This window comes from Elaeis guineensis, chromosome 4 (genome assembly GCF_000442705.2).
Source record: "Elaeis guineensis isolate ETL-2024a chromosome 4, EG11, whole genome shotgun sequence".
Classification (NCBI taxonomy): Eukaryota; Viridiplantae; Streptophyta; class Magnoliopsida; order Arecales; family Arecaceae; genus Elaeis; species Elaeis guineensis.
This window is the reverse complement of record NC_025996.2, coordinates 119,253,353-119,276,525: the sequence shown is the minus strand read 5'-3', so window position 1 is coordinate 119,276,525 and position 23,173 is coordinate 119,253,353. Positions and strand designations below refer to the sequence as shown.

The 23,173-nt window shown below is 36.3% G+C and overlaps 1 protein-coding gene across 3 annotated transcripts; it reads right to left on the bottom strand.

The window, feature by feature from the left end:
• Nucleotides 1-17,494: 17,494 nt before the first annotated feature.
• Nucleotides 17,495-21,996, bottom strand: LOC105036797 (phytoene synthase 2, chloroplastic). 3 transcript variants are annotated; one of them, XM_073256751.1, is made up of 7 exons: nt 21,855-21,996; nt 20,763-21,274; nt 20,584-20,634; nt 19,301-19,473; nt 18,222-18,457; nt 17,896-18,088; nt 17,495-17,795 (listed from the first exon to the last, which is right to left on the bottom strand). In XM_073256751.1, exons 2-7 carry the CDS (start codon nt 21,196-21,198, stop codon nt 17,613-17,615), a joined length of 1,272 nt encoding a protein of 423 aa, XP_073112852.1. In that variant the 5' UTR covers nt 21,199-21,274; nt 21,855-21,996; the 3' UTR covers nt 17,495-17,612. The 3 variants fall into 3 exon arrangements, with proteins under 3 accessions (XP_073112852.1, XP_073112850.1, XP_073112851.1); XM_073256749.1 differs by lacking the exon at nt 21,855-21,996 and adding an exon at nt 21,637-21,839; XM_073256750.1 differs by lacking the exon at nt 21,855-21,996 and adding an exon at nt 21,637-21,839 and having other exon boundaries at nt 20,763-21,271.
• Nucleotides 21,997-23,173: the final 1,177 nt, after the last annotated feature.

The window sequence follows — 23,173 nt, the reverse complement described above, 5'->3', positions numbered from 1 at the left end:
AAAGTTGATGTAAAAGTTGAGATCTATCTTTTATAAAATTTTAATATCATTTCATGATTTTTTATCATTATCCTTTTTTTAGAGATCTAGTTCTATTTAAGCTAAGGAGAGGAGTCTAACCCAAATTGTTCAATGATGAACATTCTTCTAGAAGATAAGAAGAGAAATCCAATTCAAATTATCTAAGAATGGACCTTACTATTATAAATAGAGGCTATGTACTCAATTTATGTTATAAAGAATTAATCAACAAAAGAAGGAGGGATTTAAGTCCTACTTTCGTAATTCTTCCATCATCTTTTTTTTTTTTAAAGAGATCCAAGTTGAGTGGGATGAAAGAAATCTTTCTTCTCCCTGATCGAATCTTGAGATGCCAGCTATAGAGGTACCATCAAAATGATAGCCCTTCTTGCCAATGATCTTCATCTTATATTGATGACAGCAACTAAAAAAGAGGGAGGATGAAAGTGGCAAGTGCTATAGGCTTGCCCGAGGCCAAAGCTTAGCAGTATGGATGTACTCTAATTACAACAATTCACCTAGCTATAGTATGGAAACTTAGGAGGAAGGAGCAATGCTCTCATGTAGACATAGTTATATCCTAGGAAGGAGGGGTGCCATCTAAAAGAAATCATCAATGCATGGGAGGCCTTGATGATTATCAGACCCATCATCCCATAATGAAAGTGGAAAGTGTTAGATGATGTTGACTAGAAGAAGTATGCCACTGCTAGCAAGTACCATTAGCTGGGACCTTCTAGGGCCAAGCCTCGATAGCCTCAAAGATGCATATCCCACCATAGGCATCCTTGGCTTGCTTCACTCCAAAATATCACTTGATCCATTGGGTAGTGATGGTCGATCATGAAATAAAAAGATGATCGATCAGCTTCATGAGCTCTATTGAGCTGAGGCTCTTTACTTGCAGGAGTTTTTATTCCTTGGTAAAAAGCATAAGGAAGCAAACTTCTAAGTAATAGTTGAGGCAAATAAGTCCCTGAGCATGTATAGTGGATCGAGGAGGATGACGAACTCTCCTTCACCACTGATAGGATGAAGATGTCTAGGTGGATTATGTTATGGTACTCGTTGACTAGGCTCTTCAATTACTAATGAGCGATTGAGGGTAATGAGAATCAAGCATCAGAAAAGAAGACAATTAGGAAATTATCCTTTGATAGATTAAAGGTCAATACCTTGCCTTCAACCATCAACTCATAAGAGTAGAAAGGGAGAGCTAGAGAAAGTTGAGAGTTTGAGGCATTAGGAACCTAAATATTAAGGAGCAAGGGCTCATGAAGATCAAAAGAGAAAGAGACTAGGAGAGCAGGGTTAATCTACGCCATCGAGAAGATCTTAAAAGGAAGGATGCCAAGTCAAAAATTATGTTGTATCTTGACCCCTCAGAATGAGTCAGGTACATGACTAACAACCGCACTGTAGGAAAAACGTAGGGCATGTATGCTAGATCTTTAAAAATTTTTTATGCAGTGGAAGAAAACTAATCTAACATGCATCTCTTAGATCTCATCTCATGAGATTGGATCTATCATGTCCTTAAGATTTAAGCATTAAATTAATATATGAAAAGCATAAACATGAAGATCTCATCTTCATCTTTGCATGGATAATTATTCATCATGATTTGATGATTGTGGATATCTCTTCGGATTTCTTGAAGAGCTACACAAGTGTCTGACCTCTACTGATATCCATGAAAATGATCTAGGAAGCTCCTCTTACATTTCTTCTCCAAGAAACCAGCATGCACTTCTAAGTGAAAGAGGAAGAAGAAGAGAACTCCTTCTTTCTAATCAGTACCCCAACCCTTGGCGTGTAGAAAGAGGACGCCTTGATGCCTTGAACGTGGAAGCCAAAGAATGCACAACCCTTGGGTGTGGAGGTGTGAGGAAGAGATGGAGAGAGGAGGCATGGAGAGCTTGGGAGAGGTGTGGGCTAAGGGTTTTTCATCATATTTAGAGATCACATCTCAAGACCCTTTTATAGACCTTAAAGTAGTCCTATTTGGTTTAAAACTTTGATCAAATCAAATCCTTATCTCATAAGGACTTTTGACCAAAACCAACTCCTACTCCTACAAGGACTTTATGGTGCCACTTTCTTTCTCTTTTTGGCATCCAAAATTTGATGGGGCATGCACCCCATCTAGCTCTTCTAATTCTTGTCGCATAAGGCCAAGGGGGGTGCCAACCGGGATCCAATTCAATTGGGCACAAGCCCAATTTTCTTCAAGCTCAATGTTAATGGAAAACCAACTCTTGGCTGCTTATATTGCATGCAATTAACTTAATCCAATCCCCATCTTATAGGAATTCAAGTTTAATGAGGATTTGAGTTTACCATGTACTAGCATGGTTTTCTTAAATCCAATAAGATTTCATAAATTCTAACCTAATTGAAACCTTATGAGCCCAATTGCACAATCTTAGACTAGTTTTCTTTGTATGTGACTCCATAGGTTCAATTCTATCTGATAGTATAATATATTGTGATCTCTATCAATAATATCATTGAAACTCTTTTCAATAGATTGGAATACTTTCAATTCAGCCAATTTGAGATTATTGATCATTGAAATAATTCTCAATTGGTCCTACAATCCACTAGTGACACCTAGCAGTATGTACTGGCAATCCAGTAGAACTGAATGGATGAATCTCTAGGTACCGTTATCATATGATTCGATTCTTCTATCGTGAGTTTCGACAAAACAGAGGTCATGGATAACTCGTTAACCTCATCTATCATATGTAAGACTCAATCAACCTGAGTTCTTTGTGAAACCTTATGGAAACTTCTTTCCATCATTCACACTTGCCATGGTCATAGACTTTCGAACTCATTTTCATGATCCATATAGGACTTCTCTTTTTCTATCAAGATCGATAGATACAATCTAGATGTACACTCTATTCCTACAATAAACCTACTACAGTCAATGTGTACCTCAAGACTTTGTATGGCTAGGAGATCGAGTTATAGTGTAGTCAAACTATAGCAACCTCATTGTGAATAGTCGAAGCACCATAAGTCAGAGACTATTCACACTATTATATCATCGAGTATATCACTGACGAGAAGGTAGATATCCAAGTGACTACTCATGTTGGTCACACTAGGTACTTTTGTTCTCTAATAACCACCTATACTCTCGCTTCAGTATTTCTATACTGTAGACTCCAGACCCATCTATCTCTAAGAAAAGTGATCTATGCATCAATCTATCTGGATTAATTACCATCTCTGTGATGATCTTACGATCGAGAGTATTTCATAAATTAATCATCAATGAAACATATCTCAAATTCTCAACTCTTGAGAATATGTATCGTTATCTTGTTAATTCATTGGATAATTCATAGACATATCACACAATATGAATAAAAAAATAATCTAAATTTATTTTATTAATAAGTTAAAATTATAAGTTATGTCCTTAGAAAGATTACATGTATTGGCCTAATTAGCTTCTAGGGCATACATCTAACATGCACATCAAATAGGTTTTATCCCATAACATATGCAAAGTCTGCCAAATAATTTCATGGTTTCAAAAAAATAGATTCCTTCATATAATAGAGGATAGGTAATGAAAATTGGAGCATTTCTACAATCTACATAATAGTCTAAATAACCAAATTTTAATAGTAGAAAGTTATTGAAGTCAGTATCTAGGAAATTTTTTCAAACACTATCTTAAAGACACTACATAAATTTGATCAAATCATTTTGTATAAAAAAATTCAAGCAGAGATTATGACAAGCCTAATCTCTCCAACATATTGCTCGAATCCAATCTGTGCTACTCCTTCATATCTAAAAAAAGATAAAAAAGGATAGGTGATCTAATAGCTTAGTAAGTTACCTCCACAACCCTGGGTTGATCTAACTATAATATACAAAAGTAAGTTTAGATAAACATAGATATCATTATTATTTGTAAAGGAAATAAATTTACAAATTCAAAAAGGAATTTCCTAATTGCATTAGGCTTTTATCAATGCAATGATTCTCTTTTAAGAATACTAGTTTAAAAACTAGATTTAATATATCATATTTAAAAAAATTATTTTTATAAATTCTTGATAAATATAGTTACAATGTTGCCTTCTCTTAGTTTCTATAACTATGGCCATTATTTGTCCTATGACAAGGCTTGAAAGAGACGAGCACCTAACTTCATAAATACCAGCAATCAGCATCATTGGCTAGGCCCAAAAGAAACTAGTTTCTAAACATATTACTAATGATCAATCTTGTTGGCTAGGTCCAAATCATAGTCAAACTAAATAGTAGCCATTTAATATCAATCACACATGGATCACGAAACTTTTAATGTTTATATACTTCCAACAGTATGTATATATACAAAGTGAACGTGCACACACATGTATATGTGTGTGTGTTCAATTCATACAACTCCATCAAGTAGAATCAAACAATCATGTTCCTTTGACATGTGGAAGTTCAGCAATATGCTCATGCTTGATCCATATTTCAAATTATTTTTTATATAGGGAAAACATAATTTTTAATATAAACAGAAAGATAAATAATTTTCATAAATTCAAATTCAAATATTATAGTTATTTTTCTACATGTATATATAAAACTAAGCAATATGAATTTTAAATCATATGATATGCATGCTAAAAATTATAGAGGTAGGGATACTAATAGATCTAAAGTTGACAATATTCAAAAATCCTTCTTGATAAGGCTATATACAATCTAAAATAAAAACATCGCAACATTAGGCCTTACTTCAAAATTTTAATTATAATTTCTATAATTTGAACATCTCAAGGGATTGCAACATCCTCTTAGGACACCTCAATCTAGGATCCTCCTAAGTCAGGGATGGTAGCCCTAGATTTGCATATTTATGACTCCACCTCTGTATAAAAAGTCAAGATCTAGGCACACTCAACCTAGTCTAGCATCTAAGGATTCATTTATCCCCTGATTCAAAGCCCAAACTAGAGATTTAATCTAAAAAATACTAAGAAGAAGGTTATTAGTTTTTACCTTGGACATATGGCTTGACCACTAAGCCTGATGCTTCTTTATAGTCGAAGGCCCTAACCAAAGGTGTTCATACTATCAGCCTTCAATATAAAGATAGAAAGAGAGAAAAGAGAGAGGAGAGTGAAGAAAGAGAGCAAAGAGAAGAGGGAGATGGAGAAGGAAGTGGTTTAGAGCATATGAAGGTGTCCAGTTGAGAGTAAGAGAGCAAGATGGGTAAAAAAAGATGGAAAAGACTCAGAGTAGAGGAGGTTACTAGTCGACACGACAATTGAGATACGGTGAGATAGTAGAGAACCCCCTTTGCATGATGGTGGGTGGCAACCATTCGGCCAACAGTGGAGATAGGAGAATTCAACACATCACATGTTCCATCATGAGTCCCATAGCTGGACATGACAAGGAGGATGGAGGGAGTACATTGTTTCGATTGTTGTCAAATGGTAGCATCTAGCATTAGGAATCAAGGCAATGAAAATAGGTGATGGATCATCAAGAAACAAGAAAGATGGGATAAAAGCAAGGGAGTCTTTAATTATAGAAGCAAATAGGTAAAGGTAGATGGCAACCAAAGAAGAGAGTCGAGGTAAGGAGAGATCCATGGTCGAGTCTAATGGTAGTGGGATCAATAAAAAATTCTTAAGTAAAGAGTGTTCAAAATATAGGAGGGAAAAAAAGATAAAATAGGTGGAGGTGACAATTCTAAGCTCACCTTCACTCATATCAGCTCCCTTAGGCATCCAATTTGACGATGGAGCCAGAAGTGGCACAAAAATGGCAAGCCACCCCTCTTTTAGATGGCAAACAAGGAAAGATATCTAGTAGGTTCTAACTAACTTGAGAAGAAAAGAAAGATAATGATCTTAGAGATCTTAACCTCTCCAGGTTGGGATGTCAAAAAGGAAAGTTTGCCAAGAAAAAAGAAGAAAGAGGTCAATAATGCCAACTTGTCTTCAACTTGCTAACAAAAGTGGAAGGAGGGAGAATATTGCAAGAAATAGAGAAGGGGCTAAGTATTTCAGATTGACTTGAAATATTATCATGCCGAGTCTCCTCGTTGTTCCTTTGAGATATATTATATCTATTGAAGGGAAGAGAACAGTTTCCCTCCAGAATGTCCAGATTGCATCTAAAATTTTTTTCTAATATTCTACTTATTTAAGGATCAAATCCTTATCTGAATCGTAGTAGAATCAGAAATTAAATTCTAAATTATCTGATATAAATCTTCACGGAGGTTTGGATATGCAGATCCTCTACTTCGCATGCACGTCAGATGCTGTAGAAAAGCAGGATGAACTCTAATCCAATTGGCTTCGCATACACAATCAATTGAGGGATGAGATGTGATGATGTGACATCTCACATCAGTAGGTAAGATGCCCAAGAAGGATCCACGCCCAAGGAGAGGAGGCAGCAACAAAGGGAGACATGTAGAAGATGAAAGACCTCTCTCTTCACATGCCTATCTTTCTCTTTTTTTCTCTTCTCTCTTTGCTATTCTATTCTCTTCTTTCATCCATAGGTAGAGATCATCTCTATTTATAAATGATTCTCATGACCCAATGAGAGAAGGACTCTTTAGTCAAATCTGATTTGAAGTGGTCCAATACTCGTGAAAGAAGGACTCCTACATGAGATATAATTGCCATCACTTATGACATCCATTTTGCACCCACTCCCACACCCAATTGGGATGCCCCAAATAAGCACCAAACTAATTTTTGGTTATGCTTCATGAGTGGGTATTTTCAGTGCAAGTAGGAATACTCATATCTCATCCAAAACAGGTCCGATTCGAATCTGATTCAAAGTCGGTTTGAAACAATTTCGAAAGGCTGTCAATCCTAAACTCTTTAAGACTTTTGTATCAAGCCTAACTTAAATTTTGAACCTATTTAAGTCTAATTAATTCAAATCTAATATGAAATTAATTAGTACTTAAATCTAATCTTTCATATATTTCATGGATCATAGATAGAAATTGTTCATCTCCAGGATTGAATTTGAACCTCATGTGCAGTGCTAGCTAGACATAGTCAATTCTTCAATCTCATTTAACCCATAATTTAATTCTCAATCAAGTTATCTTATATGTTCAATCAAGTCAAGTACTTTTAGATTGGACATATAAACATAGATCAATTTCTTCCTACTTTGTCTGACTTGTGTGCATGACTTCATAAGTTCAAACACTAAGCCGGTAGTACAGAAATTAATTCCTGCACTAATCGAGATATCATTTAGCAATGGTTCCCGATGTCCAGATAGGTCGAATTGTCACAAAAGAATATTTCTGAACCCATACTCATGGTTACCGCATAATTCATCCTTTTGACCCTGGATACTCTAGGATGGTCTCAGGTTAACTGTCAACTGAGATTGCTTCATCCACATATATTTCAACCTTTCAAATCTATCTCATGGATTACCCTGGCCAAGACTTTACCAAATTAAAATATAGTGATACATCAACTCCAATAATACGAAGGGGTCAATCCCATCTTGATCCACACACAGACTTCGTAAGTATTTGACTGTATCGAGTAGCCTTCCGTCACTATATTAAAAATCTAGATAGTTCAACACCAAAGTACAGTGAGTTACTTGCAAGTCACTATGGTGATCTCAGGTTTGAAGGATATTTATACCCATGTGTTTCGCGAGCAGCTCTTGACAGCAGAATGCTTAGTAGGTGAGTCACTTGTTCAATGATGATGTACCCTTATATCTCACCTGTATACCATATCAGTGTCACCACACTCCTTGGTTAAGAGGACAACCAATCCATATGGCACACAACGACCTTCACTCGATAAACGTCATCATCCCGTAATGACGTATCATTTGATCGCGAACTTGTTTAAAAATTATACGATAAATCTTCTCTTTATCGTACACTAGCATAGTTCTAGGGACTTCATCACAGTACAAGAGTTCAAGAAAGATGTCACTTTGTGACGAAAAATATCAGAATAACTATTATTCAATAACCAATAATTTATATACAAGGATGAACTCAATCGTCACACGATTGGTTTTAGGATATAATTTTCAACAATTCCTACTTGGACTAAAGCCAATCGGGGTAGTATCTTATACCCATCTTCCATTTGAAGTCATCGAACTCTTTGATTTCGAGAGATTTAGTGAAGGGGTCGGTTAGGTTCTCCTTTTCATCGATCTTCTGAAGCTCGACATCACCTCGGTTCACGATCTCTCGCACTAGGTGATAGCAGCACAGAATATGTTTAGTGCGATGGTGCGACTTAAGTTCTTTCGTCTGAGTTATGGCACTGGAGCTGTCACAATACAGCAGGATAGGACCATCAATGGAAGGTACAACTTTCAGCTCGATAATGAACTTTCGCAACCACACCGCCTCCTTTGCAGCATCCGATGCAGCAATGTATTCCGCTTCGCATACAAAATCGGTCATAGTATGTTGCTTGGGACTTTTGCAGCAAACAACTCCTCCATTCAAGGTAAATACGTAGTCCGACACACTTCTGCTGTAATCATAATCTGATTGAAAACTAGAATTAGTATATCCCACAAGTTTCAGATCAGAGTCTCCATAAATAAGCCATTGGTCTTTAGTATTTTTCAAATACTTAAGAATTGCTTTTGCAATCTTCCAATACTTCTTACTTGGATCTGACTGGTACCTACTCACTACCCTTAGTGAATAGACTACATCCGACCTCGCACATGTCATAGCATACATGATAGATCTCACTGCCAAAGTATATGGTATTCTACTCATGCACTCTCTCTCCTCAGGAGTTGTCAGACAATCCTTCTTGGAAAGAGTAATTCCATGATGTATCGGAAGATAGCTTTTCTTGAAATTATCCATATTGAACCGCTTCAACAAGGTATCGAGGTACATGGATTGGGACAGTCCAAGCAATCTTCTAGATCTATCCTTATAGATTTTTATCCCTAGGATATAGGATGCTTTTCCTAAGTCCTTCATGGAGAACTATGATGATAACCATAGTTCACACTCTGTAAAGTCGGGATATCATTTTCTAGTAACAGTATGTTTCCACATACAGCTCAAGAAAAATGATCACAGAATCGGAAGCCTATTTGTAGATGCAAGGCTCTTCTTCATTTCTAACGAAGCTATACGTTTTGATTATTTTATCAAAACGTATGTTCCAACTCCTCGATGCCTGCTTAAATCCATAAATTGACCTTTTCAGCTTGCATACTTTCGACTCATCTGTGGATGTGAACCCTTCAGATTGTATCATATACACCTCTTCTTCCAGCTCTCCATTAAGAAAAGTGGTTTTGACATATATCTGCCAGATCTCATAATCTAAGTGTGCAGCGATAGCAAGCATAATCCGGATGAACTTGAGCATTGCCACAGGAGAGAACGTCTCGTCATAGTCCATATCATAATGCTGACGGTAACATTTAGCAACTAGACAGGCTTTATAGGTCTCTACCTTCCCATCCGCTCCTCTTTTTCTCTTGAAAATCTATTTACACCCTATGAGTTTTATCCTTTCAGATGGATCAACTAGTGTCCAGACACTATTGATCTCCATGGACTCCATCTCGGACTTCATGGCCTCAAGCCATTTTTGGGAGTCGGGCCTTTGCATGGCCTTCATATAGGTGATCGGATCCTCATCGTTCTCATCAGGTTGAATAGGATCACCGTCCTGGATCAGAAAACTGTAGTATCTGTTTGGCTGACGCGGTACTCTACCGGATCTCCTTAATGGTGCCTCTACTGGCTCCGAATTCGATTCACCAATCGAACCCAATTCTGTATGTGTCAGTCCTTCCACCTCATGAACTTCATCAAGTTCAATTTTATAGGCATTAGCTCCTTCACCAAGGAACTCTTTTTTCAAAAAGACTGTCCGACTGCTGACAAACACCTTTTGTTCTACAGCAAGGTAGAAGTAGTACCCTTTAATTTCTTTGGGTACCCTATGAGCAAGCATCTATCAGACTTTGGTCCAAGCTTATCTATCTTTAAACGCTTGAGATAAGCTGGATACCCCCAGACCCTAAGATGTGAGAGCTTCGGCTTACACCCAGTCCATATCTCATATGGAGTTTTATCGACAGACTTGCTGGGCACCTTATTCAAAATATAGCAGGCAGTCTCTAGAGCATATCCCCAAAAAGATATTGACAGACTGAAAAAGTCCATCATGGATCGGACCATATCTAATAAGATTTGATTCCTCTTCTCGAACACACCATTATGTTGTGGTATTTCAGGAGGGATCTATTGTGAGAGAATTTCATTCTCTTCTAGATATGTCAGAAACTCACTGGTAAGGTATTCACCTCCTCGATCTGATCGAAGGATCTTAATACTCTTTTCAGTTTGTTTCTCTACTTCAGTATGAAATTGTTTGAACATTTCAAATGATTCTGACTTATGCTTTATAAGATAGACATACCCATACCTCGATAGGTTGTCTGTGAACATAATGAAGTAGTATCCTCCTCTGGCACTTATGTTCATAGGATCACATACATCAGTATGTATTAGACCTAGGACATCACTGGCTCTTTCACCTTTTTCTTTAAAAGGTGACTTAGTCATCTTACCAAGTAGACAGGATTTATAGGTAGACAATAATTCACAATCATCTATCTCAAGGACACATTTCTTGATCAACCTGTCAATCCTATTCTTGTTCACATGACCAAGCCTACAATGCCAAAGGTAGGATTTGCTAACATTATCTATTTTGGAGCATTTTCTAGGTGTGTACATTACACTAACAGGCCGTGATATTATGTATATGCCATGTTTTAATTGTCCATGCACAATTGTAGTATCATTCATAATGATATCACAAAAATTATCATTTATTATAAACTTGTAATCAAGTTTGGCCAAAAGACCTACAGAGATGACATTTATCATAAAGGAGGGACAATAATGACAATCATCTAATATGACATTATTGGACTCGAAGACAAACTGCAAAGTTCTTAAAGCCAGAACTGAAACAAGGCTTCCATCTCCAATGTTAAAGAACCGCTCGCCTTCTCGAAATTTTCTACTTACCTGCAGTCCCTGCAATAAATTGCATATATTAATAGGACTTCTAGTATCCAATACCCAGGTAGCAGTATCACAAACAGAGAAATTACAAGGTGTTATCATATAAATACCTTGTGAAGCAACTACTTACCTCTTTCTCTTGTTCTTAGGCCTGTTTGGGTCAAGGGTGGCTATATAAGTAGGACAATTCTTTTTTCAATGACCCAACTTCTTTAAGAAGAAGCACTCTGTCTGGCTCTTGTCAACTTTTGATGGTTTGCTCTGCTTGGGATTGGTGGCATGGGATTTTTGCACCTTTCTCTTCTTTCCTCTCCTAAAGGATTGATGCCCTGCAGATGAACCTCCCATTAAATTTACTGGCTCTTTTTGGAGCTGGTTATCCTTCTCAAAAGTCTGCAGTAACCCTAGCAAACCATAGTAGTTTACTGCAGGCTTCGTTATTTTATAATGACTGAGAAAGGGTAGGTAGGATTTTGGTAGCGAATTGAGGATAGCATCCTTGTCTAACTATTCATGCAATAGAAAGCCAAGTTTGCTAAGACGTTCAATCTGCTCAATCATGTATAATACATGATCGGTGACTGAAGCTCCCTCTCACATACGGGCATTGAATACTGCGCAGGAGATTTTATGTCTCTCTGCATCTTCAGGGGTGCCGAAGGACTCATTCAATATTTGAATCATCTCCTCAGGCTGCGCATCCTCGAACTTACAACTAAGTTCATCGTTCATAGCTGCCCTCATCATGCAATGCACAGTCGTGCAATCATTGAGCTACTTCATATAAGTGTCTCTTGCAGCACGAGGAGTATTAGCTGCAGGCTCTTCAGGTGCCTGATCCATAAGGACAAACAAAATCCTCTCGTGCTCCAACACGATCTTCAACTTTCGATACCAGCTATCGAAGTTGGGTCCGGTGAGCTTGTCGCTATCCAACAACGAACGGAGCGATAGTGTGTTGGCCATAATTGAAAGGAGAAAATATTAGCATATTAGTATATGAATTATTATTATTTTTTTAATCCTAAAGATATGGACTTTAGTCTAAAGGTCCTCCCATTATTTTTTGTGAATTGGTAGCCTCTACCTCCAACTCAAGAAATTATATTAATTTCTTAGCAGGTACTAGAATCCACACGGACTGCATTCGGGCTTGAGTGTGGCTCGGCCAACTCTAGTGCATCCATGGGTAGGTTCATAACCAATTATTTCTCCAAACAACTTTTAACATTGGGTTTTGCCCCAGACTTTCCTTCAGCAGGCATGTGGCACCTCCACTGAAAATTCTGATTAGATCCAACCATTAACATGACACATCAAGTGCATCCAACAAACGGATGTCCAGGTCTGAGTGTGGCTCGGCCAACCTGAGCGTTGATCTGAAGGTACATCATGATGGTCATATAATGAATGATAATTTCAATACGTAATAGATACCAGGCGTGTGGCACCTCCAGTGCCCATTTAGAATATTGGACTCATTATCACATATCTTAATGGGAGGCAATGATCAAGTTATCTCACAACTTTATCACTTTATAGACCTAATAATTTTAAAGATTTGATTTCATTAATCTGAGAATAAGAGAAGAAGTCGACCTATAAGCTGCAAATCTTTTCACTGACTTCACCAAGTCATGTAAAGGATTAAAGATAAGCTGGTCTAAAGATACCTAAATCAGTCACACTGATTCATCTTAATGGCATGGGTCTGTACGAATTGACTAGTGATCTAATCAAAATATAATCTATCATGTTGGTCAGATAAGTAAGATCAGCGGGAGGGATCTGCCCTTAACTCACCGTAGACGCATCTAGGTGAATAGCTCTCAATTAAAAATCACTTGATCGAATCTGTCAAACTTATCTTAGACACCAACTGGTTAATTAGTTTCGATTTGGCACACTAGAAGATTCGGGCTCAACCATGGAGCCATGATCATGGTCCATTTATTAGGGTCAAATATATGGACTTGATCAAACTTTAACTATTGAGATTGATTTAGAGAAATACTGATCTAATCTAATTTAACACTTGATTAGATTTAGTTAATTTCTCTACTTGGTCTATATGTATTTCTAACCCTAGGTCCCCATTAAAAGGATCTGATTCATGCTAACCCTTTGCTCATCATATTATGTGGTGTCTTAATAATCTTTAATTCTCCATTCTAGATCATTCAAACTTAATTCAAAATTAAGTATGTGAAACGTGTGTTTCGGTTTGTAGAACTATTCTACAAGGATTTCAAGTAAAGCATACCATATATTTCAATACATAAAAATAAATTTTCATAACATGTTTAATAATTAAACATACATAAGTATGATCTAAACTTCATTCATACATCTTATGTATCATGATAATTTTTAGATCAATACCAATTACATCATATGTAACATGTAATTCAGATCTAAAATAATTTTATATCTGAATTTTATCTTATTATAATAAATTATAAATCACTTTAGATCTAATCTAAATATATTTATGATCAAAATAATACATAAAAATCTGTTCACTTTTCTTCTTCATGAAACTAGATCACAACAACATCCCTATACGTCATAAGAGAACTCATCGAATAGGCAAAAGAGAGATTAATCTCTTCAATCTCTTATGATCAGATGGTCTGGTGATCTCATCAATCTGAGTACTAAGCTACTAAGATCTGAAATCTAATTTCATATATAATTACATCAACATACAATTATTGACAAAACTATTTTATGTCATGAACATATCCTTGATCTCATCAATTATGTTCTTCATCTAATCCAATTAGATTTGATGTATCATATACATCATATCAAATCTAAAACTTATCTTATACTGATTATAAAATATCAATTTTAGATTTGATATCAAATAAAAAAATAATTAGATGCAAATAGGAATACATAAAAAATTAATTTCTGGTAAAATCTATTTTCACACAGTGCTAAATTATGATAGGATTCAGATCTAAATATCCATCGAAATGGATTCAATTTAAATCTGAAATAATCCTCACTTCATAAGAAAACCAACAAAATTAAAATTTTATTAAAATAAATTTAAAATAAAATTTTAATTTATATTATTTTTTATCAAAAATTCAGCAACAGTAGAATTTTGTTATAACAGATTTATAACAACCTCAATCAACCATTGATTAGATAACTCTAATCCAATCAAAATCAGATTAAAAATTTTATATAAATAGATTTAAATGAGATTTAATATCATACAAAAAATATCAATTATATCTTATTTAAATAATCATAAAAAATTTTATTTTGCATGTATATATTTTAGGCCTGCTCTGATACCAGTTGAAGAGAAAGGAATAGTTTCCCTCCAAAATGCCCAGGTTGCATCTAAAAATTTTTTCTAATGTTTTACTTGTTTAAGGATCAAATCCTTACCTGAATCATAGTAGAACCAAGGATCAAATCCTAAATTATCTGATATAAACTTTCATGGAGGTCTGGATATGCAGACCCTCTACTTCGCATGCACGTCAAACGCTGCAGGAAAGCAGGATAAACTCCAATCCAATTGGCTTCGCATACACAATCAATCGAGGGATGAGATATGATGATGTGACATCTCACACCAGTAGGTAGGATGCCCAAGAAGGATCCACGTCCAAGGAGAGGAGGCGGCAACAAAGGGAGAGATGTAAAAGATGAAGGACCTCTCTCTTCACACGCCTGTCTCTCTCTCTTTTTCTCTTCTCTCAATTTGATTTATTTGCTATTCTATTCTCTTATTTCATCCATAGGTAGAGATCCTCTCTATTTATAGATGATTCTCATGACCCAATGAGAGGAGGCCTCTTTATTCAAATCTGATTTGAATTGATCCAATACTCATGAAAGAAGGATTCCTACATGAGATATAATTGCCATCACTTATGACGTCCATTTTGCACCCACTCCCACACCCACTTGGGATGCCCCAAATAAGCACCAAACCAATTTTTGGTCATGCTTCATGAGTAGGTATTCTCAGTGCAAGTAGGAATACTCATATCTCATCCAAAATAGGTCCGATTCGAATCCGATTCGAAGCCGATTCGAAATAATTTTGAAAGGCTGTCAATCCTAAACTCTTTAAGACTTTTGTACCAAGTCTAACTTAAATTTTGGATCTATTTAAGTTTAATTAATTCAAATCTAATCTAAAATTAATTAGTACTTAAATTCAATCTTTTATATGTTCCATGGATCATAGATAGAAATTGTTCATCCCCGGGATTGAACCTGAACTTCATGTGTAGTGCTAGCTAGACATAGTCAACTCTTCAATCCCATTTGACCCATAACTTAATTCTCAATCAAGTTAGCTTATATATTCAATCAAGTTAAGTACTTTCAAATTGGATATATAAACATAGGTCAATTCCTTCCTACTTTGTCTGACTTGTGTGCGTGTCTCTATAGGTTCAAATACTAAGCCGGCAGCACAGGAATCAATTCCTACACTAATCGAGATACCATATAGCAATAGTTTTCAACATCTAGATAAGTCAAATTATCACAAAAGAATATTTCAGAATCCATACTCATGGTTACCGCATAATTCATCCTTTTGACCCTAGATGCTCTAGGATGGTCTCAGGTTAACTGCCAACCGAGATTGCTTCATCCACATTGTATTTCAACTTTTCAAATCTATCTCATGGATTACCCTGGCTAAGACTTTACTAAATTGAAATAATTCGAAGGGGTCAATCCCATCTTGATCCACATACAGACTTCGCAAGTACTTGACTATACCCAGTAGCCTTCCGTCACTGCATTAAAATCCAGGTAGTTCGGCACCAAAGCACAGTGAGTTGCTTGCAAGTCACTATAGTGATCTCAGGTCTGAAGGACATTTATCTCCATGTGTTTTGCGAGCAGCTCTTGACAGTAGAATGCTCAGCAGATGAGTCACTTGTTTAGTGACAATGTATCCATACATCTCACCTGTATGCTATACCAGTGTCACCACACTCCTTGGTTAAGAGGACAACCAATCCATATGGCACACAACGACCTTCACTTGATAAACGTCATCATCCCATAATGACGTATCATTTGGTCACGAATTTGTTTAAGAACTATACGATAAATTCTCTCTTTATCGTACACTAGCATAGTTCTAGAGACTTCATCACAGTACAAGAGTTCAAAGAAGATGTCACTTTGTGATGAAAAATATCAGAATAACTATTATTTAATAATCAATAATTCACATACAAGGATGAACTTAATCGTCACACGATTAGTTTTAAGATACAATTCCCAACATCTATTGGTTGTGAAGGTAAAGGCATCAATTGATTCAACTAGTTATATCAAACTTAATGAGTGAGGACAGATATTGATGGGTTATTAGAGCATAGCTATTTGTCAAGATAGTATGTTGCTGTGTGGCCATTACGTGCTAAGAGCAGATCAATGCAGCCAAAAAAATAGATGGATACAAGATCAAGCACCAATGATGCAGGACACATGATTCTCAAAGCACCTATCAGTCGATAGAGGAAGAGACACATAGTGGTGATTCTCTGGGCACAAATTCAAAGCAAAAGGTTCATGATGGCGAATATGGGAATGAGAAGATAATTGGTGTAACCATGAACTCACTCATCTCCACATCTTAACTAAAAATCCTAGGATTCATTTTATAAAAGGAGTCGCACAAACTCTTTTTTGATCAACTCAACAGCAACAACAACCACTTATCATAAAGTCTCAATCCTCTTTATTTGCAATCTATCACTATATGCCAACAATCGAGAGATTTGTCCTATCTGACTAGATAAATAGCTAGTCTATTGATTTGACCATGAAGGATAATGAAGATATTTCTATTTATTCATCTCTTTATTTATCATTCTAATTACAACTCTACCCTTAATCCTAAATGAAATATGAATTCCTCGACTACGAGACAACTGAAGAATTCCATGGTGGCCTACCTAATTCCATATCCCCACTCATTGCCCTACGCCTTCAATGGCCTCTCTATGTTATATGAGCAAGCCTTGATCCTTAATGTTAGCCTGCCCCATAATAGTATAGAGTGTCAACAGCTATAAAAGCCACAAAAGATTTGAGTCATAAGGGATTGCCCTTTTGAACAATGCAATCCAATGCTAATTAGTTGAATCCAACCCTAAAAATCCGATCAGCTTTTTAGTCCAAAATTGATGAACTACTTGATTTAAGAGTAGAGGTCCATCCAACACTCACATGACATTATTGTCCATAAGAAACAACTGCTAGTGCCAATGTGATCCATTGGGAGAACTTGACCTAGCATATGATGCATACAATTGATTATCTTCTGGTGAGTTCAAGGGTCCTGATAAGGAGAATAAGCATCCAATTCTCTTGTAATCTGACCAAAAATACAAATCATAGACAACAAAAACTTAATAAATTTTGCCAAATTACAAATCATTCTCACATTGAATATTATACAAAATGAACCTACGTATTAGAGCTTATCCTTGTTTTGAATATGTCCTTCTTTCCTTCAAGCTTTTCCTAAACTAGGTTGTTTTCTAGATGATGGGCTAACTAATGATCGCCCGAATGCAATGGGCAGTGCCATTAGCTTCTTAGCTTTGCTAACATATGCCCTCTTTGTGAAGTTATCATAATCATTTGCTTCGATCTCATCAAGGATTTGGCGATATAATAAAAGTGAAGCCCATACCTGTTCATATATTAATTTGAATGATTACGAGAGTCCAACTGATGCTAATACATGCTAGCAAAAAATAAATAAAAAAAAAAAATAGAAATCTTAATCTTACCGGCCATCGACTAGCTTGATTGAGCTCAGTCACAGCATTCTCTGCTTTACTGAAGAACATCTTTGCCCTCTTAATCTGGCTCTTCATGAAGTTTCTCCACTTGTCAGTGACCTTACCATTGAATACATCTTGATCTGAAAGACCAGCTTGTGCAAGCTCATCTTGTGGTAGGTAAATTCTGCCTCTTCTTGCACTGACCATACAGTAAGTCATAAATTACCAAAATTATTATGACTTAGCTATAAAGAAAATAGAAACTTTTTTATGGTAATTTACTAATTATATTAAGCCAATACTAAGTTGGAGATTGGTAAATGTTCTCTTACTCGTCTCTAACATCCCGAAGTATGTTGGTCAGTTGATTTGCAATTCCTAAAGCCAAAGCTGCATTATAGACACTCTCTGTCGTTGCCTTGGACTCCGGCGAGATGCCCATAACTGGAACACTCATTAATCCAACAGTTCCAGCTACATAGTAACAGTAGAGATAGAGTTCATCAAAGTTCCTATATCTTGATTTCTTGAGGTCCATCCTCATTCCTTCAATCATGTCTTTCAATGGCTGGAAAAAATAAAAGCAAATAAAACCCATTATCAAATGATGTATCAAAGTGACTTTTCTAAAAGAAATGATGCATCTAGATGCAACCTAATACTTGTACCATGCTCGAAAATTTTTCATGGATATCTCCGAAAAGTTCAATTTCTGATTCATCATCATTACAGGCTAAAATTAATGTTTCCAAATAAAAAAGTAACAAGACTCCAATGAAACCTATATATAATTTCTTAGTCTTCAATTTGTTACAAATATCTAATTGATTTTTTATCTCTTTTATCTAGTTCATTAGCAAGTGGACAAATAGTATAAATTTTTAGGCTAAATACTATGTGTAGGAACTAGTGGTGCAATCGAGCCGAGTCGAGTAGAGTGGAATAGTTAGAAGTTCGAACTTGACTCTACTTAAAATACTTGAACTCAAAACTCAATTGAAGATTGAGCCGGCCTTAATATCTCAAGCTCAAACTTGGCTTGATAAAAAATAGATAAAATTCGAGATCTATTCGACTCAACTTGAATATCAATCGAGTCATACTCGAACTCAAAATCGAACTTTAATCTACTAATAATATATATATTATAAATAAAAATAATATTATTAAAAATATATATAAATTCGAATAGGTTCATGAGCTTTTGAGCTGAGTATCCTACTACTTGAGCTCGACTCAAAAAATTATTTGAGCTCGAATTCGAGTCGAGCTTGAATAGCTCGCGAGCAATTCAGCTCATTTGTACCCTTAATAAGAACTAAGAGGTAGAATTTGTTGCTTTATCTTAAGCAGTAAGGGGAATATATTAAAAAGAAATAAAGATTTATCTATTTGGTAGAGAACAACGTGCCTGAATGTCAACTGGGAACTTTGAGATGGTATCAGATAATGCAGCATCAAACAGGTCATATGGACGAGCTGCAAAAAGATTCTCCAACCTCGACTCCCACCGGTCCAAAGCTGATGGCGTTATGTGAAAAGCGTTGGGACCATCCACAAGCTCATCTGTCCTCCTACACCACACTACAAGCATATCATACATGTGAGTCCTGCAAGCCATAAGATGAAGTGTAACACTAAAGTACTCCTGTCAGCATACCAAATTGTAGTACAATAACCGTGAGACAGAAAAATTTAGAATTATGAGTACAATTTTATCCAGCAAATTTCTGCGGCTTGTCTAGCATCGTGTGTCTTTTATTGTATATAAGAAAGAGAACTGAACTCAAGAATCCATGGTTTCTATGATTTATGTGATGTGTGCAATCCTTGATAATGGTTATATTTTGCTATACTACCATGGACAATAACTCAATAGAGCTATGTTATTTAGTTTACCATACTTGGGAGTTGGGCCTCCAATATTGATGTTCCATTTAATTGCACTACTTGCAAGATTGTCCCCATGATTACAGATAATGAAAGCTCGTTCATGCTGCTTCAACATGCCTATAAGCAAAACTAGGAACTTCTAATTTCACTAAAAATGTGTGATGAGCTATCAAAGGGTGAATTTGTCGTACACAAGTGGGGTGACTGTCCTTAAAGTATTTTGTTCCCTTTGTAGTAGACTACCCTTTGATATTAGGTTATCTGATTCTTCCAAAATTTTCCATAGTTAATTATTACACCGATATCTTGTTCCTTGATTGTTTCCATATAACTACCACCCTTTGTTTTGGGAATGTAAAAAAAGAAAAAGGCTATCCAAATATTTGCTTAAAAGCACAAGATTTCCTATAATAATTAGCATAGCAAATATGCAAGGGGATGTTTAATTGAAGGAAGTTGGGGTCTGAAATCGGAATAGAAATGGATGACTCTCATTTCAACAATTTAGTTGGGAAGAATTTAATTTTTATTCCGATTTCAAGATGGAATGAGAATGATCCAATCTACCTGCAACTTAATCCCTATTCTCCTCTAAAGATTCAAATTTCTTTTCTGATTTCGATTACGATTTTGGTTACGAACCAAATGCTTCGAGGAATTTCGCTATTTTGATTTCTATTTTGATTCCGATTCTGATTCCGGTTGCAAACCAAACACCCCAAGATGATTTGTAGATAAATTTGAAAGCTAAGACCTAATTGAGGAGGCTTAATGCTTTTGTTAGGGATTCTGATAAGTTACCGTAGATTGCCCAAATGGCCCTTCTTCTCTCAGGGGTCATAAGCAGAGTTCCTGTAAGAAGAAAGGAAAAAACTTGAGCGCGTGATGCCTTCATCTCTGGTCTCATTAAAATGAACATATATGAACACCATAACAAAAACTAATGAGACAAGTATTGAATACATTACAAGAGATCTAACCTAAATAAAAGGTTTTGGCATACTCTGCACAAACTTCTCCACATCGATCATAGGCTTCCTTCAACAAATTTTGTGTTCTTGGAGCAACCAACTTAGGCTTCACATCAAGCAGTACATTAGAACTAAGTTGCTTCTTCACCAAAGCTGCCTGCTTAAGGACAATATCATAGACCTTTTTCTCTGAAGATATCACCACCTCCCCTACTGGACTTGCTGCTAAGCTGCATAAAACAGTGGAATTTCCTCTGCTTTTACTTGGAATCAGACTCCACTTCCCCTTCTTCCTCTGAAGTCTATCACCATCGTACCTGGAGCGTAAAACTTTATTGCCAGACCTCCAACTGCAAGACAGTTGAACTCCTTGAGTCACCTCTGGAAGCTTGAGGCTGGTAGAGATTTTAGGGGAAAAAGTACAGTGCAGTGAGGCCACTGCCATGCCAAAGAATACAATTCAGTAGCTCCTTCGAAATCCCACTTTCTTGCACTTCCAATCTGTCCTATCTCATTGTCTACTGATATTGAAAAAGAAAGAATCCAAGTGTCTTTTTGTCAGACTAGAAAGCTATAGCACACTTTAGTGATCATATTGATGAAAACTTAAAGATTAGAATGATTTGTCAAAAATATAAACAAACCAAGCAAGAATTTAGTTCCCCGATACAAAAACAAGACGTAACTAATTCAGAAATTTCTCATCCAAACCAGCTTTCTACTTCCTATAGGTACTTGAAGGGAATTGAAAACAAGAAAGAATTAAAGCATTTCGAAAGCAAAATCTAATAAGGAGGAACACTAAGAAATGCTAAGATGATTTCATGAACCTATCAAATTGAACAAAAACAATTCACTTGATGAAACCTTCAGCATTATTTACCTCTCCAACAGCAGGATTCACAAAAGTATCATAAAAGGCTGTGGCAAAAAGAGCTAGCTAAAATGAGTGTCTTTTCTCCAAGAAACAGATATAAAGTTGCCACTCCCACGACCATATGTATTATACCCAGATAACCTCCTAAGAAAGGCCTAGTTTAGTTCTACCTACAATCGTTAGAAGCCGGGGGGAAAAAAATAAAATAAAGGAATGGAACCAACCAGCCACCTCAAAAGCTCCATTTGTCTATTGCCAAAACCATTAACCCCTCCCCCATCACACGTGGCCTGGAAACATGCCAAAACTCACTCCATCATAAACAGTGGATCTCTCCATTCTTCCAGAGCCCCCCCTCTCTCTCTCTCCACCCTGCTTGTCTGTAGAAAGGACGGAGCCCTCCCGAGAAAGATAGGGTTATCGCGTGCTGCCCTACTGACGAGTGCCATGAGCACACGTGGCAGGGAGATCGAGTGACGTGGCAGGGAGATCCAGCGGGTGGTGGTGGTGATGGAGACGGCGGTCCATGTGGGCCCCGCCAAAAAGGTGACAGTAGCCAATAACTTGTCTTACGGGCTCTCAGTGGGCCTAGCGGCACTTTTCGTGTGCTTTTGCTGTGGGGTCCACGGCCTGATAAGGAAGTCAAAGGATGCGTGGCAATGGGTGAGAGATATGGTTCGTGGAGCTGTTAAAATGGACCGACTCAGATCATAAGAATCTAAAAGATGATGGACTAGATTGAATTAGGTCCAATCAAAATATAGAATAGCATATAGTTGATCCAACCTAATCTTTTAAGGATCATGGGTTAGATTGGACTGAATTAGGACCAGCCAAAAAATGAGATAGCATATAGCTGGTCCAACCCACGGCCCTTCCCAACCCTTTAAGGGCCATGGACTAGGTCGGACCAGCCGACTAAAATTTGAAAGAAAATATAACTTGATAAAAAAAATTAATATATATTGTATGCTAACAAATCTGTATATCTTCAATTGAAACATCATCAATTCAAATATCTAAAATTTAAAAATTTAACTCAAACATTAATAAAGTATAAATTCAGAGTTTCAAATATTACCAATTCAATAATTTATCACACTAAATCATGTAAAATTTAATATCCATAATAAATCACATTTCATTATCTTCATTTACCTCTTCCTCAAGCTGCATAATATTTGAATCTGCTTTTGACACATATATCTCAAGGCTGTCCTCTTCATCTAAAATTAACAATAATAAAAGAATTAGGCAATCAATCCCATCGAAAATCAATCATTAGTCAAGATATTAAAATAAATCCAAAGAACATAAAAAAAAAAAGAATTACCATTTGGAACAAAGTCATGCAACCAATTTCGTGTGCAAATAAGAGTTTGGACCTTTTTAAGAAGGAGAGAGCTTCTATACTTATTCAGAATATGACCTCCAATACTAAAAGTAGATTCAGATGCTACTGTAGTAATTGAAATATTTAGTATATCACATGCCATAACTGAAAGATCAAGATATCGTATAGCATTCTTCCAATACTTGAATA

Bases quoted from the DNA above. Each gene is read 5' to 3' on its own strand.
- LOC105036797 (XM_073256751.1), bottom strand. From the start codon at position 21,198: ATGGCAGTGGCCTCACTGCACTGTACTTTTTCCCCTAAAATCTCTACC. The intron at 19,474-20,583 runs GTAACTTATCAG...ATATGCTTGTAG, and splicing joins GGCCATTTGGGCAATCTACG to TGTGGTGTAGGAGGACAGAT. The intron at 18,089-18,221 runs GTAAGAGAACAT...CTGTATGGTCAG, and splicing joins CTTCGGGATGTTAGAGACGA to TGCAAGAAGAGGCAGAATTT.